At 41.8% G+C, this 18,533-nt stretch overlaps 1 protein-coding gene across 1 annotated transcript in view; it reads left to right on the top strand.

Moving 5' to 3' along the window:
• fubp3 (far upstream element (FUSE) binding protein 3) overlaps window positions 1-18,533 on the top strand; it is a 147,230-nt gene that overhangs the window by 82,386 nt on the left and 46,311 nt on the right. Inside the window, 1 exon segment of the mRNA XM_084323998.1 lies at window positions 13,552-13,714. Within this exon segment, the coding sequence (XP_084180124.1) occupies window positions 13,552-13,714 (163 nt within the window).

Consider the following 18,533-nt stretch of genomic DNA (forward strand, 5'->3'; position numbering starts at 1 on the left):
AAGAAAAACGCTGAAACTCACCCCAGTCTCCTCTTACCGTTGGTGATGAGCGTGGAGCAAAAAGATCGCTATTATGGGATGTTGATCTAGGTGATCCAGTTCCGGTTGTATAATACTAATACACGTCCAATCATGTTGTTTATTGAGTTATGGCAACGGATCGATATGCACTGTGTCTGGATAGACCGGACAGAATAGGGGACGGACTAAACACTTCCGGGACTTCCGGTTTTGGCAACTCGCCGATCGGCCACCAGGTGGCGGTATTGGAGCGTTGGAGCGTTGAGCGGAGTCTACAACACCAGCATTCATTCTGAAACGTGAACGCGTGTCCCCGTCCAGGTCATTTGCATACAAACCACGCCTCCGAAGCTCCTTATAAGGCAGCCAATAGGGCAGTGTGCAAATGAAATCGCAAAAAGTCAATAGTTAGACACACCTGTCCAGCTCATTAGAATGCAACTGATGATGCAGCCGTGTGAAAATGGTGGCCGATATGCGGAAGCACTTTGCGACAGATCAAAATGAGATTAGATTAATGTATTGTCGTCATGTATAATACAGCTCGTGGTGCACCTGCCGCAGCGCGTGCGCACAGACACACGCGTGCAGTACTGTATAGCCTACGTGCGTAATGCATGAACGCAGTATAGGCTTATATTATTCTAATGACTTGTTTTATTAGGAGAGCAGCACAGATACTGTGCTGCCCGTAGTACAGTCCACCATGCAGTCCGCTCATGGTACGCCCGACTCTGGTGGCCTTAATATGTGTACTGTACGTATAGGGCAGAGCATATAGTATCTACTAAATCCTAATGAAACAAGTAATTAGAATAATATAAGCCTACTGTTCATTCATTAGACACGTAGGCTATACTGTGTGTGTGGCGCACACAACAAGACTTATGCAATATTAATGCAGTCTATTTCCACGCGATTAGCTTTAGTTCTTATTTATTTATTTATCCACATTTGCAGTGTTGGTGTAGTAAGTAGGCTACATAGTGTATTTCAATATCTGTTTTTATTGATTAATGATATATTTGAAGGAATGCAGGTTATAGGTATATCAAACAAATGTGTGTCCCATTGTACCAATCAGTGGGATATATTGCATGTTGGCTATAACCTGCATTCTTTCAAATGTATAATTAATCAATAAAAGATATGTAACAAATAAAAAATACAAATTCCACAGAAGGCATTAAATAATAATTATTTTCAATAATTTCACAATAATTGCATAATTGTTTGAATATCTGAGTAATTAACCCTTTCTCCGCCGATGACGTGTTTACACGTCATTCCTCGCCATGCGTAATCTGCCAATGACGGGTTACGGCGTCTTTGAGATAAATATTTCATATTTTCGTCATGGTATTCACATTTCACCCACGGAGTCTTTGCTGGTGTTGTAGGACTCTGCTCAACTCTGCAACGCTTCAATACCGCCACCTGGTGGCCGATCGGCGAGTTGCCAAAACCGGAAGTGGCCGGAAGTGCTTAGTCCGTCCCCTATTCCGTCCGGCCACTCGCTATCGCTCGCGGGACTCTATCCAGACACCGTGCATATCGATCCGTTGCCATAACTCAATAAACATGATTGGACGTATATTAGTATTATACAAACCGGAACTGGATCACCTAGATCAACATCACATAACTGGGATCTGTTTGCGCCAGTGTGATCGCCCAACGGTAAGAGGAAGCTGCCGTGAGTTTTAGCGTTTTTGATTATTATTATCCATACAAACTGCTCTGATCTATATATCACCCATACTACATGAATCATCTAACGTCGGTCATTGCATTATAAACGCCCCCCCCCCCCCCCCCCCCCCCTCCGGTCACCAGCAGATGACCAGTCATGATGTTTAGGATCATGTACAGTTGACATTTTTAATATAACGTTGATCGGTATCAAACTGCATTTGATCATCTATGCATTTATGGCTATATCTCACGTTCTATGAAATACAGCAGAAAACGATAAAAACATATTTATACTCTGGACGGTATTTTAGTATGACTGTGTGAATGAAAAAGTAAAACGTTCCTACATCCTGAACAATAGATAATTGATGTTGAATGGGCCATAGTAATGTCAATTTAGCAATACAACGGGGGAAGATGGCGGCGTAGAGGAAGGACATAGTGGAACGGGCTCCTACACAAAAATCCTGAAAAACCTGATGTATCGAACATACTCCGCCTAAACTTCAGTTTATGTCAACCCACGCTTATTAAGCACATAACCAACAAAGAAATGCCACCCAAAAGGACCGAACCGAGCAGGAAGACGGTGACATCGCCCGGCGTTAGCAATAGTGCTAGCGTGAGACCGCAAGGAGCTAACGCACCGGCTAACGGGGAAGCTAATGCAGCTAACGTCGAAGCTAACGATGAAACACCGCCGATATGGTTTACTGGGGAACTGGAGAAAGTATTCGACAGAATTCAAGCCATGATGGAACTTAAAGGATAACTCCACTATTTTGGGAAATTAGCTTATTTAACATCTTCCCTGGAGTTAGACAAGAAGATGCATACCTTTTTTGTCTCTGTGCGTGCATTTTAGCTTTGGGAATAGATTCTCCGTTAGCATAGCTTAGCTTCATCACTGGAAGTGAGGCAGGACAGTAGCCTTACAGTGCCTTACAGTGTATTGCAAGGTCTGACATTGACCAAACTTGATATGCATGACCTTGGTGGGCTCTAGGTCAACTCCTGAAAAGGGGGTCAATGTCAGACCTTGCAATCAAAAGTTAGGGGCGCACTGAAATTATGGCAAGGGTTATTAGCCCCCTAACTTTTGATTGCAAAGTCTGACATTGACCCCCTTTTCAGGAGTTGACCTAGAGCCCACCAAGGTCATGCATATCAAGTTTGGTCAATGTCAGACCTTGCAACACACTGTAAGGCACTGTAAGGCTACTGTCCTGCCTCACTTCCAGTGATGAAGCTAAGCTATGCTAACGGAGCATCTATTCCCAAAGCTAAAATGCATGCACAGAGACAAAAAAGGTATGCATCTTCTTGTCTAACTCCAGGGAAGATGTTAAATAAGCTAATTTCCCAAAATAGTGGAGTTATCCTTTAAGATGAACTCTCTAAGCATCTCGGTGGAAAGACTTATCAGTGACAACCAGGCACTGGGGCAACGTGTTAAGGAAATGGAGGGAGTGCAAGCTAGCTTCGGTGATAGCCTCGACTACCTACAACAAGACCTCAGCGATCATAGGAAAGACACAGAGGAGATCTGCGGTCTGAGGGAAAAGCTGGACGAATTGGAAAACGGGGAGAAGAAAGAATCTGCGACTGGTGGGATTCCCAGAAGGTGTGGAGGGGAAAAGCTCTATCGATTTCCTACAGGAATGGCTCCCCAAAATACTGGAGCTGGACACCGGGCAAACCATTGAGATAGAGCGGGCTCACCGTACGCTCCAACGCCGTCCCGAAGAAGGCAGCCTCCCCCGAGCCATAGTGATCCAGCTACTCCGTTTCACCGATGTGACGAGAATCCTGGACGCGGCGTGGAAAAAGAAATCACTGGCATACGGTAATTCTACTATCAAGATCTTCAAGGATATGTCCACGGCCCTCTACAAGAAGAGAAAAGCCTTCATGCCGTTGAAGAAGAAGCTACACGAGAACAACGTATCCTTCAAGCTGCTCCATCCCACTAACTTGAGCGTGGAGCTACCGGAGGGCAGACATACTTTTACTTCTCCGGGGTCGGCAGAGACGTATCTGAGTAAGCACCACCCGGCTATGCTGAAGTGATCCAGCGGTCGTCACTCGACCATAAAGGAGCGGTAAATAAAGACACATACCAGGCAATAAGCCTCATACTCTAATTACTTTTTGAAATGTTAACCGCCGGGTAATACGTGTCGTTATTGGCGACACTGGACTTGAGATGTTGTTAAGCCTCACGGGACCTTTTGTTGTGAGTTCATATTACTAAGTTTAATTTCAAGACGGTTATGTGCTAATGGGTATATGTAGGTGTACATGTTTATTCATACATGTGTGCACATTACATTTATGCATTTTAAGCGTTGATATTACCCCTGAAAAAAATAAAAGATGTAAAAAAAAAAAAAGGGTGTGTATATATATATATACATGTTTTGAAATGCTTAAAGGAGATGTTCGTACCCATACCTTTAATTACTTAACCTAAACCTGGTAGGGAGCCCGGCTCCGCTTGGTAGGATAGGGTATGGTACTACGCAAGATTACGGGAGGATTTATAGGCCAGGGGGATTTTTTTTTATGTGAGGGGGGGGGGGGGGGGGGGGGGGCATTACGGGGAAAAGGGAGGGGTTCAGACAGGACTGTTTTTGTGAATTGGTTTATAATGTTTACACATCTAGGTATTGTACCATGTTTTCAGGTATCCCAGTGTCCTACTAACCAGCTATACCAACCACATGGGTGAATGACATACTCGTTTCTGAGTTGGAATATGAATGGTCTTAACCAGCAAGTTAAACGCCGTAAAGTGCTTCGCTTCATCAGAAGACATCAAATAGACGTGGCCTTCCTGCAAGAGTCTCACTTGGATGACGCAGAGCACAGTAAACTGGGGAAACAATGGCAAGGGCAAATATTTTTCTCCTCATTTACATCTTCAGCAAGGGGGGTGGCTATTCTGGTAAGAAGAGGGATCCCCTTCCAACCGAACCTAGTTGAAAAGGATAAAGGGGGAAGATATATTTTAGTCAGGGGATATATGGGAGACCAACTGGTCACTATGCTGAATGTATATGGTCCGAACCACGATGACCCTAACTTCTATGTGAACCTTTTTCTTAAAGTGACATGCACCCCTTCAGAACTTATAATTGGTGGTGACTTTAACCTGGTATTAGACCCTGCTATGGACAGATCCTCCCCTACCCCTAAACCTTTGACCTCAGCGGCCAAGGCTCTTAAAAAAGAACTTATGGATCTTAATTTGTTGGATACATGGCGGGAGGGGCATGCATCTCAAAGGGAATACAGCTTCTACTCACACATGCACAACAGCTACTCTAGGATTGATACGTTCTTTATACATACAGCAAAACTCCATCTTGTTTCGTCCTGCGAATACTTAGCCATGACACACTCAGACCACGCCCCCCTTTTGACTAAAATAGCCTTAAGCGACTCTCACACAAACTCCAAACGCTGGAGGTTTCCTAATTTTCTAAATAACGATGAGGATTTTGTCAAATTAATTAACAAACAGTTGGACTGGTATTTATTGAGTAATAGGGGCTCGGCCTCACCAGCTATAGTCTGGGAGACCCTTAAAGCTTACATAAGAGGCTCCATTATTAGTTACTCTTCCTGGAAAAAGAAACGATATCAAACCAAATTACGCTCACTAGAGTCTGATATAAAAGCGCTTGAAAATCAACACTCCCTATTACAATCACGGACCTTATTGGTTCAGATAACGGCAAAAAAGGCAGAATATAACACTATCACCTCGCGAGAGGTAGAAAACGCTATGTCAAGGTTGAAACATCGCTACTATGAGCAGGGTGACAAGGCAGGGAAACTACTAGCGTGGCAAATTAGAAGGGAGGATGCCGCTAGGTGTATACCGGCCATTAGGGTAAGCGACAAAGGGGAGTTGACCCGGAACCCACTGCTCATAAATCGGGCCTTCTCAGACTTCTACAAGTCTCTCTACTCCTCGCAGGGGGAGAAGAGACAGGAGATGTGTGAGTTCTTGGACAACCTAGACATACCTACGATAACAAAAGGCACAAGGGGGGTCCTTGACGAGGCGATAACTAAGCAAGAAATACTAGATGCCTTATCAAAACTGACGCCAGGGAAAGCTCCAGGGCCGGACGGCTTCTCCATAGACTTCTACAAGGCATTTATTAGCAAATTGATAGACCCTCTCCTAGAAATGTTCAACTACTCTATTGAGAATGACCAACTACCTGATACCCTTGAGCAAGCTCTTATTATAGTCCTGCCAAAACCAGGGAAGGACCCTACCTTATGCGGGTCGTACAGACCAATTTCGATCCTTTCCAACGAATATAAAATATTTACTAAAATCATAGCCACTCGACTTGAGAGAGTAACCTCCTCACTTATTAATACGGACCAGACCGGTTTCATACAAAATCGCTCATTAATAGACAACGTGAGAAGATTTCTTAACTTGACGCATTGTGCCAAATCCATAGAAGACCCAGTCATAGCGATCTCGTTGGACGCGGAGAAGGCATTTGACCGAGTAGAGTGGCACTTTCTCTTCGCTGTTCTACAAAAAATGAACTTTGGACCAAATATGCTAAGAATGATCCATATGCTGTACCTTAACAGCCAGGATACAGACCAACTCAGAGATTTCACCTTCTTTCCCTCTAAGGCGCGGCACTAGGCAGGGTTGCCCTCTTTCCCCGACACTTTTTGCACTGGTAATCGAACCCCTGGCTATAGCAATAAGGTCACATAAAGCTATTAGTGGGATCAAGGTGGGTCCTGAGAGCCATGTCATCTCTTTATACGCGGACGACATAGTCCTGTTTCTAACCAATCTTGACTCATCCATGCCTGCCCTTATGGAAACACTGTCAAAGTATAATGTAATCTCAGGCTACAAGATTAATGCACAAAAAAGCGTGGCCATGCCACTTAACTCACTAGCCGAAAAAATGCCAAGGTCCAATTTCCCCTTCCAGTGGAACTCACAATTTGTAACATATTTGGGTCTAAAAATCCCGAACCAAAGAGATACAATTTTCTTACTAAATCATGACCCACTACTTAAAAAGGTGGATAAGGACCTAGATAGATGGATGCAGCTGCCTCTCTCGCTAATCGGACGTGTGAACTGCATTAAGATGAACATCCTACCTAAATTTCTCTATCTTTTTCAAACCCTCCCTATATCTATACATAAGAACTTCTTCAAGAAATTACAAAGGATAATATCTGCATTCATATGGAGAAGGAAGGTCCCTAGAATTAAAATTAAAACCCTATATAATTCCCCCCAGTGTGGTGGACTGAAACTCCCGGACTTCCAACTCTATTACTGGGCTGCACAGACAAGGGCTCTGTGGATTTGGCAGAATGAGTCGATTAATTCCCCTGCCTGGAGACAAATAGAACAATGCCATACGATGGACGTACCGCTGGCCGGAATTCCTTTTATCAGGAAGTACCACACCCTGAAGAATTGTTCAGATAACCCATTTATTAAACACACAGCAAGAACATGGTTTGAGATTCAGACACATCTTGGTAGCTTTATTGCATTTCACAGGAAGACTCCCTTCCACAACAATCCAGCTTTGCCAGAATCACTTAGAGATGGGATCACCAAGAAGTGGTACACTCAGGGAATTAAAACTTTTGGGGACCTATTTGATAATAACATACTTATGTCCTTTGAACAGTTAGGTGCCGCCTTCCACCTTCCAACTACTAATTTCTTTAAATACCTACAGGTCAGACACTTCATAGGTACAGGTCAGGGAGGAAACTCCACTCTTCCAAAACCCCTCCTCATAGATGATATTCTAAAAGGAGTTATTCACACTAGAGGCATCCTATCATTAACATATGATAGAATCCTGACCAGTACAGAAATTATACCCCTAAATGCCAAGAACAAATGTGAGCGGGACCTGGACTGTACCTTTGATGAAGATGAATGGGAATCACTATGTGAGTCTGCACTATCTTTTTCATATAACACTCGACATAAACTTATGCAATTTAACATTCTCCATAGAACCTATTTTACGCCGGAAAGACTTCACAGGATGAATGAGGCTATCTCTGACCTTTGCCCTAGGTGCTCAACGGAAACAGGTAGCCTGCTCCACATGTTCTGGGAATGTAACAAACTGAGCCCTTACTGGGGCTCAATTTGGGAGACTCTCGAAGAGGTCACAGGTCTTGAGATCCCATGTACACCTAAATTAGCATTATTAGGAGACATGTCTGACATTTCTCCAGATAAGAGAGGCAAGGTGCAGATCATTAAATTGGCCATGATTGCAGGGAACAAGTGTATTGCCATGCTGTGGAAAAGTGCTGAATCCCCCCCCATGTCTATGTGGCTTAGTGAAATCTCTTCGTACATGGCATCAGAGAAAATAATGTTCAATCTTAAGAAAAAACCACGTCTCTTTGATAAATGCTGGGCTGGGTTTAGGCAATACTTAGAACAGATTACATAGTCAGGGTTCCCACGGTACCTGGAAAACATGGAAAACATGGAATTAATTTTTTCATTTTCCAGGTATGGAAAAGTCATGGAAACTGAGCAAAAGTGAACACTTACATGGAAATAGAAACGGTTGTCCTGGACAATTGTATTGTATGATGTGTAAAATAGTAATAAAATTAAACTATTGAGCACAAAATTAAGATGAGTTTATAAAAACCCTCTTGGCATCCTATATGGTATGTTGGAATTTGATGCAGGCAACTTGGTGATATGGACTTTAAAAGTATAGTTTCGGATTGGTGGACTTCAGGAATAATAACGTTACTCGCGATCTCAATAGAAGGCTCAAATACATGCATTTCCCAGCCAACACGGGAGCCTTGACATCTACAGTCTGTCTTGTTTTGGATGAATGAGTAGAAATGAAAAACAGAAATCTTGTTTTATTAAAGTAGTTTTGACATGTGATATAGATAAAGATATTGTTTCATTGTGTATTGATTAACTTTACATTTGCGCTTCATTACTTTACAAAAGTTATACTGGCACATGGGTCTAATACAGCAATGGATTATGGGTAAATGCAACGCTAAAGCAGTGCCAATGTAAGACTGACTTTACATTAAACGAATGACAATAATATAGTATAAAGTAGGGTATTATTTGGACTACAGAATGGTGTTGTCTCACCCTACTCGCATGTTGAGGGAGAGCACCATTCATTATACACTGAGAAACCACGGCAGAGAGTGAGCTCTCCGGGGAAACAACCCCACTTTGCCCGACATTTTCTCGGCAACCGTCATGAATGAATGGAAACTTTATTTAACAGATTGCAGAATGGGTACAATACAGTACGGCTCAATACATACAATTGTTAAGGGGATGCAGACCTGAGAAAGACGTTAGTCTTGTTTCCGGTCTCACATCCTCTGCTAACGGTCTAATCTACACTGCTGCCACCTATCGTCACAGAGGGGAATTGCAGCCATTTTGTATAAATAAAAAGAAATGGGGGGAAAATACGGAAAAATATTTTAATGGAAGGACGGCGGGAGAGAAGGTTGAAATACGGCAGAATCCCGGAAAAACAGAACGGTTTACACAGGTATGACATGGAGCTCAATCTTGCTAGCCAACATTCAGTTTGCTAACTAACTAGCTACTAGCTAGTGTTGGCTAGCTTGCATTGCTAGCTAACTACCAATACATTTTCACATTAGGCTGTGACATTACTTCTATACTAGTTGACATGAAGTCTAGTCTTGATACATTTTGTAACATTCATTCTTATATCTACTTTTAGCTATTTTGTGATTTTTCGTTTTTCTTCTTAAAAAATAGTATACTACTAAATAGGAACATTTGGGGTGAGACATTTTTGAAAAATCATTGATCATGCCTAGACTGATTCTATACATCTATACTGTTAAGCTAAGCTTGCAAGCTAATATGCATCTATTTTTCTGTAACCCGGGGAGGGGGGGGCAGTTGGCAGCATTTTCTTTTGTATGGTTGTTGAACTGTTGAACTGATGCTGTTAAACTGAAAAAAGAAAAAAGAAAAAGAAAACCTATAAACATATTGTTTAAAAAAAGAATGAAAAGGGAACAAGGGAACTATAAAATAAATTGAAATGTAAATAAACAAGGTAAAGATAGAATTGACCGATGAACCCATGTCACCCCCTTTCTTTTATTTTTGTTTTCTTTTTTAGTGATGCACGATATATTGGCCGCTGACATAATATCGGCCGATATGGCCGTTTTTTTTACACATCGGTATCGGCCCGATATCAAGATAGGGCCGATATGGGCCGATATAATTTTTTCCCCTTTTTTTTTATTAAAATTTAATATTCTTTTTTCTTTTTACATGTTTTGGCCTTAAATTGTTTCAAAATATCAGTAATTTCTGAAAATAAGTTACAAAAGTAAAAAAAAAAGTATGCGTTTTGGAAAGTAGCTCTTTGTTTGATTATCATAAAAAAGTGTTTTCTATACAGAGATATCGACATCGGTAAATATCGGTATCGGCCAGAACAGCAATATTAATATCGGTTATCGGTATCGGCCACCATTTTCACATCGGTGCATCACTATTCTTTTTGATGTTATAATTTTTTCTTTATTGTTTGTCTGTTTAATTGTATTGTCTGAGATGTTTGTAAATCAAAAATGCAAATAAAAATGTAAGTTAAAAAAAATTTAGCAATACAATTTAAAAAGTTATAGCCCTGCAAAGAAGGTGAACATCTCCATAGACAAATAGTGCTGGCAGAGAGGCTACAAGGATGGATATAAGCTCCGGCAGAGAATGGGTTAAAGTAATTGTACATTTGTCCAAAATAGCTGGTTCAGATATGGTTAATCCAGCTGCCCTGTGATCAGATGAATCCATATAATTTATTTTTCCGACATCAAATGCGTAATTTTTTATCGTACAAATAGTCATATTATTATTATTTTTGCCTACTTTTTCTCCTGTGATTTTTCTCCCATCCCAATTTCCTCTCGTGCCAATTCTCCCTCCCCTGTCCTGATCATTGCTCGCATGTGCCCCCCACTGGCCGGTTGTAGGGAGGATAGAGGCCCATCACATGTCCCCTCCGATACATGTGGAGGCAGCCAGTCACTTCTTTTCACCTGCCAGCGCGGACTCTCATTGGCGAGGTGTAACGTGTGGGAGGCTCACACTGCCCCTGCCATCTCCTATCTTTGCTGAGCAGGCTCCCTGACCGTCCTGTAGGAGTCACTGTTTACAACTACCAGACTACCACCCATCGACTCTCCTCCCGCTGACTCTGCCAATTGAGTCAGTATGACGGCCGGCCCAAGCCGGAGGCAACACTGACAGCCGGATTCGAGACCGGTGTCTCTTGCGTTGGTGACGAGCGCAATGTCCGCTGCGCCACCCAGCCGCCCCATATTGTCATATTTATTGAAATTATGATTAATTAATTCATTCCAAGGAGGCCTGTAGGGTTGACATGAAGGAATCACTATGATTCCTCCCAAATAAAGCCATTAAGAACACGGAGCACACAGTCTGTCAAGTTAAGTCTGCTCCTCAGCACTCGTAAATCCTGCTCTCAGCCACGGCCGAATCCAATCTTAGGGACGTTTGGGGAATCTCTCTACCGGCCCTAATATGTCTCAAATCAGCCTGAGAGCAAATTTCTTGTCGTAAATCCGTTGGAGAATGAGACCCATTGTCTCTATTCATTATTCAATATCTAGAAGATTTACGTTGAGGGATGATTTACAATAAAGTGCTACTTACATTCTTGCCGCCAGAACTCTCAAAACACTAGTCTTGGCATAATAAAAGAAGGTAAGCCAGCTGTAGTTTACATAGCTTTCATACAACTTTATCTCGAGGTTCCATAAGTTGATCTAATTCCAAACAGGGCTTTCTAAGATCACTCTCTTTGAGACCGCGTTGGGTTCTGAACTCTATGCCACCAGCCATGTGGTTAGTGTTGTTCATACCTGTCAACCCTCCCGTTTTCCCCGGGATTCTCCCGTATTTCACCCTTCTTTCCCGCCGTCCTCCCGTTTAAATATTTTCCCGTAAATCTCCTGTTTTTTCCCTTCATACAAAAAGGCTATATTACCTGCTGTGAAGACGACAGGCAGCGGCCTGGAGCCCCCACCAGTAGGGAGCCCGCCTGAGGGCTGACATAATGACTGTACTCAACAAAAGCGACCGCAATTCAAATGGATGATATGCAATGAAACGACAGTAGGAAACCCCCTTAGGGGCCCCATGGCACAAAATCTTCACGTGTAAATGAAACTTTCAGCCAGCAATACCTATGTATAATAAACAAGCAAAATGAAGAGGATTTATCCATCTAGAGCAGAAAAAATATGAGGAGGATAATAAACTATGTTTCTATATTTTTATAACAACTGACTCGATCTCAATTTCTACAGCTTACTGTCATGGCTCATTTGAAATATTCCACAACAGAACTATTCGGTACAGCCCTAGCATGTTTTGATATTGTCTATTATCTCACTTTTGACTAACTCAAATATGCAAAAGGAAAAAAAAGGAAAATGGACATAGGGACGTTTTTTTTAGTCAAAGGGCAGCAGAGACAAGTGATACAGGTAAGGTCTTAGGGCTTGTGTCCATAGCCAACGTTTTATGAGTTGTCAGCTCCTTTCTGTCATTAATTTCTATGCTGGAGACGCGACAGGCGCGCTCCTCTTCCCAGCACCGCGCCTCGCGTTTTATGAGCTCTCGGCGGCAGCGTTTTTGGTCGGAGCGCTCCCAGCTCATAAAGTTGAAACTAGTTCAACTTTTGGGAAAGGAGCGCGCTCATCAATGTAACTCATCGAGGAAGGGGCGGAGCCGCGGCTCAGAGCTTTTTTTTCTTCTTTTTTCAAAGCGGTCCGCCTTGAAAAAAAAGGTTTTTAGTGGACACATAGCCTTACAATGGCTTAGTGATTATAATAACAGTGCAGTTCAGCATTCAGTAACCCATACTTTTTTTGAACGTGTATTTGATACTGCATTCTGCAGTATGTATGCATACATGTGAATGGGCTCGAGGCAAGTGCAGTACTGTGCAGTGCCTGTCTGGGTTAGATATCCTTTTTTTGCTTGTTTTTCTTTTTGATCTGTTTTTGCTGGCATGACGGCATAGATGAACTGGAGGAACCCCCCCCCCCCCCCCCTTCTGTCCCAATGTGTGTTTTGTAATGTAAGTAACTATGTGAAAAATCTTTTAAAAAACCAATAAAAATATCAAAAGAGATACTGCATCCTGTTGAACACACACCCCAGAACCGTACCTAATGAAAATTGTCTCAATTGCAAGAAAAACTATAGACAGTGATGATATTACATTCTGCTCAGCATAATTTGTATGCAAAATATTGTGGTTCCCTGCTTTAGTCTGTTGACACATTTCTATACTACTTTTGTAGTCCTGTGTCATACCTAAATGTCATATAAGTGAATTGTATAGAAACAACTCACCAAAAGCGACTATTGCACAACTGATTTGACCAAAAGAAAATTCACTCGCTGGAAAATCGCCCCTTATTTTAAAATCCCAATGTTGACAGCTATGGTGTTGTTATTGGCACGTTCTCCAGTGAAATGAAAGTGACGTTGCGTGTCCCCTCAGTCATGCAGCACATTCAGGCCCACGCGAGAAGTTGAGAGGAAGACATCCAGGGGCTGCTTTTCTTTTTGTATTATTTATTTGACTATAGAATATTCGTTCCTTTTTACTGGTGATCAAAACCTCTGTGGTGTTTACCATCTATAGTGACTGATGGCCCTTGAAAAGAAAGCTGACCTTGGTCTCTCTCTTCTCACCCGCCATTCCCCAGGCAGGCCAAGAGACTGTTAAGCCAGATTGTGGATCGGTGTCGGAACGGACCGGGGTTCCACAATGACATGGATGGCAACAGCGCCATCCAGGAGATCCTCATCCCCGCCAGCAAAGTGGGCCTGGTCATCGGCAAGGGAGGAGACACCATCAAACAACTGCAGGTACAAAATGTGGCCGTATAATGTCGAGGCATATGGGTACTACTGTAGTAGTTACCATGGAAACAAGTAAAGATTACCATATAAAACACATTTTCGCAAAGATGAAAACATTTACCTTTATTGATTGTAACAGTATAATAATTAAATAATATATACCTCCGTCAAAGATTTTTAACCTACACAATATGGTTTGGCTGTAATACTTATAGTTTTGATCTTCAATGGGTGGCTACAATGGGGGGAAATCACAGGTGGAACCTCCCTCCCCCCAAGTCTATTCCCTGGAGTCTACGGAACATGTTGGAAGTATTTTCCAAAGTAACTAGTCAAAATTTAATTTCAATTATTTATTTTCCTATACTATCTTGCCTTGAATTAACTGGCCATTTTGGTGGTTTGTTGCACACACAACATTTCAAATCCCTTATTCCCTGCTCCGACACTCTCAAAAGTCCGGCCTCCACCAGACCTAGGTGTTCAGCAGTCTGATGGAGGTTGACACGAAGCTACCTACCTACCCTTTTGTTCAGTGATGAAGCTCTGTATCGATGTCCTGAGGGCATTCGTTTGTAATGGGTGTGAAGGGTGTGTGTGTTATCTACAACTATTTGGGAGGCCTTTTTAACTGTCCATAATAAGTTCATTTATAGGCCTTATATTCATATTTCAAATAGCAGAATTCCCTGTAAATCATTCATTTGCTTTGATTTTTTTGGTACACTTGATCTCAAGAAGGTGCTGAATGAGTGAATACATTTTTCACGTCTGGTCAATGTTGGCATGGTGTTATTCACCATCAAAGATAAGATGAATAAAATAAAAGACACTATCTTACTTAGGTATGTACTTTTAGGCAAATTTTCTGGAAATAAAGCTCAGGGTTAAAATTAAAGTCCCGTAGTAAATGTTGCTAGTATTCTCGTAGACTCGTTTTTGCCAAACGACATGGCACAGTGCCCCAGCTCATTTTAATGATAAACACTTGGTATTTGATTACAATCGCCTGTTGTTTACGACCACAATGTCTGCAATGGAATACTATGAATACCGTTGACCTATACGCGGTTCCAAAGTGACAACAATAATGTTCTAAAAGTATAATCTATTTCCTATTTCTGTTGCAATGTTTTCTAATGCAATAGTTGACAGGAAATACATTTATGTCCAAACTGTTCTCTAGCGACAGAATTCCAGTGAAACTGCCTATAGCACCGGGTTTGATTGAGTAGACATTCCAAAAAATATATTAAATTAAATACAGTGCATGGATAATGTAAAGTAAACCAAATCACAGAAAATAAGAATGTGACATGCATCCATTTCTAGGTTTTATGGCTTTTATGTAGTGCATTCAAATTATCTCGTAGTATGTTGGACAGATGGTACTCATGGTTTAGAACTTTAGATGGTGTACAGTATACTATGCACAGGTTTTGGTGAAATGTATACACGGCACACGCGCACACAGTGTCATAAATGGAGGAAGGAAGTAGTGCTTTGTGTGGTGTCTTCTTACCTCGACTCGTAGCTTCCCACGTGAGTTACGCACCACATCAAGTAGACATGGATACCTACCAGGGCTTGATGGAGCTTCACTCGCATTCGCGACTAAAAATAGATGTGTGTGTGTGTGTGTGTGTGTGTGTGTGAACCTGAAAAACAATTTACGAGCACAGCGCGCGAGTAAACATTACGAGCGCCATAATATTCTTCCCCCCCCCCCCCCCCCGCTGCATATAGGTCAGTGGCTGCATTGAGCAAAATAAAAATACTCAACTGCCAGGACCTCTCGCTGGGACCTGACGTCATTTCACTGGTTACGTGCTTGCGTCAGCAACGCATGTGAGCGGAGACTCTTGTTGACTTTTGCTGGACCACAGCAGTGAAGGCTCACAAAAAAATAGTACAGCTAAATGTAATCCCTGCAGCATGAGTATTCTGTGCAAGCAAGGAAGCACCTCCAATATCATCCACAGCAATGTTCATGAATTTAATACGCTTCCTTTGATATATTCCTGTCATAATGCATCAGAAACCGATGACAAAAACGAAAAGCTAAGTTACAGCAGGCTAAGAGAAGAACATACCTTCATGTCATGCTTCGCACAACATTTTTTCGTTTTCTAAATCGCCACCATGCCCTAAATGTTCACTCAATCTCTTGACTTATTTTTTTCTCAAAACACTCACATTTCTCAACTCACTCACAAAGTTCTGTTCTCCCAAATTCAGCATAGGTTGCATGTGTGCTGTCCCCCTTTCTCTGCACTCTGACTGAGACTTGAAGGACCATACCAGTTACTACACGTCATTGTCTATTGTCAACATCGGCCACATGTTTTCCAAAAATTGCTGTATTTTTAGAGATATTGTGTTTTTTTTTACGTTTTGTCCATATTCAATAAACATTACATAATGTACCTGAAAATGTGGGTCAACGTTAGATAAAACTCACTGTACCATTAACCACATATGCATCGGGCAAAAATGGGGCTAGTTTTGCACAACACGTCTTGACTATTGCATACCCAAAGTAATTTGCGATTTATTATACTTTATACTTGTAGCACGTGCATGAGTCTGGTCTCTTTTGAAAGGAAACATTCTGAACTTTCTTCCACAACAAAGAACAATCACGGAGTGCTAATGAGATAGAGTTAAAGAGGTTTGAACACACTGAAGTAAAAGTTGTGTACCGTAATTGCCGGACTATAAGCCGCACCTGAATATAAGCCGCACCAGCTAGATATAGAACGAAAAATAAATGTGTACATATACAAGCCGCACCTGACTATAAGCCGCAGGTGTCCACTAGACACCTGCGAGAGCGCCCCTGGTGGCTGTTCGCTGTACAAATCCATAGATTAGCCGCATCGTTGTATAAGCCGCAGGGTTCAAAACATGGGTAAAAAGGTGCTGCTTTTTTACGGTACTCACATTTCTGTTTACTTTTTGCCAGGTGCCTGTTTTTAAGTTCCAGCTGAGAGGTAGGAGCTGGAAAACAGAACTGTTCCATAGCCTGAAGTCTTATCTAGTACAGGTCCAAGGTTTATAACAATCCCATCGAAGATTTGTGTTTTTTTTTTTATAAACAAAGTTTTTTATTCAAAGATTACATTTACATTCATATCCTGCATACAGATGTCATGTCCTTTGTTGTTTCCTTACTGAATATCCCTCCCTCCCGCCCCACCCAGAAAAATAAAAAAGACAGTACAAAAGTAAATAAATACATACAAAATAAAACAAGACAAATACAAAATGTGACATTAGGATCCACTTTAACAGCAATATGGTACTCTTAAAGGATAAGTATATTTGCTATGGATATAATGAAACATAAGTGCAACTCCAGGTCCGATACACCAGCCAGGTCGCATGACCCTAAATACGTGAGGTGGGAGATTAAATAAATACACGCCTACTGTCCCCAACACCCCCAATCAACAGGTAAGCCCACTCAGTGAAAACTGTCCCCCCCCCTACATGGCACTCGACATAACTTCAGTCAGGAGGAAACGGATCTATTCTATCTACATATGAGATTAGCGGTTGCCAATGTGTGTAGAATTTATCAGCTGATCCTCGAATTGTAAATTTAATTTTTTCCAGTTTTAGGAATGACATCACATCATTCAGCCATAATCTGGATGATGGGGGAGGTTCTGCTTTCCAATGCAAGAGTATCCTCCTGCGGGCAATCAGTGAGGCAAAGGACACTACATTGTATTGTTTTTTGGTCAAGATCACATCCTCCTCGGGGATCCCAAAGATAGCAATTTGGGGGCAGGGCACTATAGTAATCTCCAGTACCTCCAAGATGGTATCAAAAAAGAACTTCCAGAATGTTATCAATTTCGAGCAGGACCAGAACATGTGGGTTAGATCCCCTGGTGACTGTGCACATCTGTTACAGTTGTCCGTCACATTGGGATATATTTTAGCCAATCTGGCATTGCTATAATGGACTCTGTGAAGGACCTTAAACTGAATAAGGCCAAGTCTGGCACAGGAGGAAGAGGTATTAACTCCCTCTAGTGCGTCCCCCCACCGAAGATTTGTGTTTTACAAAGGTTTTTGTAATGTGTGTACCGGGGTTAATTCGGCATGATTATCCAAAATGACCGCTTCCATTGATTCCGAGGCTCTAGTCAAAACAAAGGACTTCCCTTACTACTTCTACCCCCTTTCTCGTTTCGAATACATTTATTTCTGTAGTAGTCTATTCTTTATAGCCTCTAGTCTAACGTTAAATGTCTATCTTTATTCCAGTGTTGTCCAAAGGAACCATAACTGATTTAATGAGCCATTCGCAGTTTCACTGTATCAGCCATGTGTACTTAGACTTGCATGGCTTAATCTTTGAGACAAGCATATGCTACTGGCAGGATCATTAACACTTTCCGTGCCGGAGCTCCGGTGCCCCAGAACCCTATTGCGTGCCGGCGTCCACGTCAATGATAGAGCTCTCATATTTGCGAACGCATCAATTACATCTTAACTTATGGCTATGTGTATAATCTGGCCGTCGCTTATCAATGACTTGTTTGCAGTCAACATTGTCGAAACGGATTGTTTTTTAATCGGTTCATTTCCGTTTTTATACCATTTTGAAAAACTCGTTTTTTGAAAGTTTCAGGAAAATATAAAGATTCTGTGATAATCGCCCTTTACTGGAATATTCTGGAATACACAAAAAACGTTGACATTTTTCAGCCTATTTATGAATCGTTTTCAAATAAAAGCTAGATTATCGATAGTATATGTGACCGAGTCCAGGGTTTGTGCCGACATGTCTCCATTTTCATTTTTCCAGATT

This window comes from Notolepis coatsorum (assembly GCF_963971535.1).
Source record: "Notolepis coatsorum genome assembly, chromosome: 11".
Taxonomy (NCBI): domain Eukaryota; kingdom Metazoa; phylum Chordata; class Actinopteri; order Aulopiformes; family Paralepididae; genus Notolepis; species Notolepis coatsorum.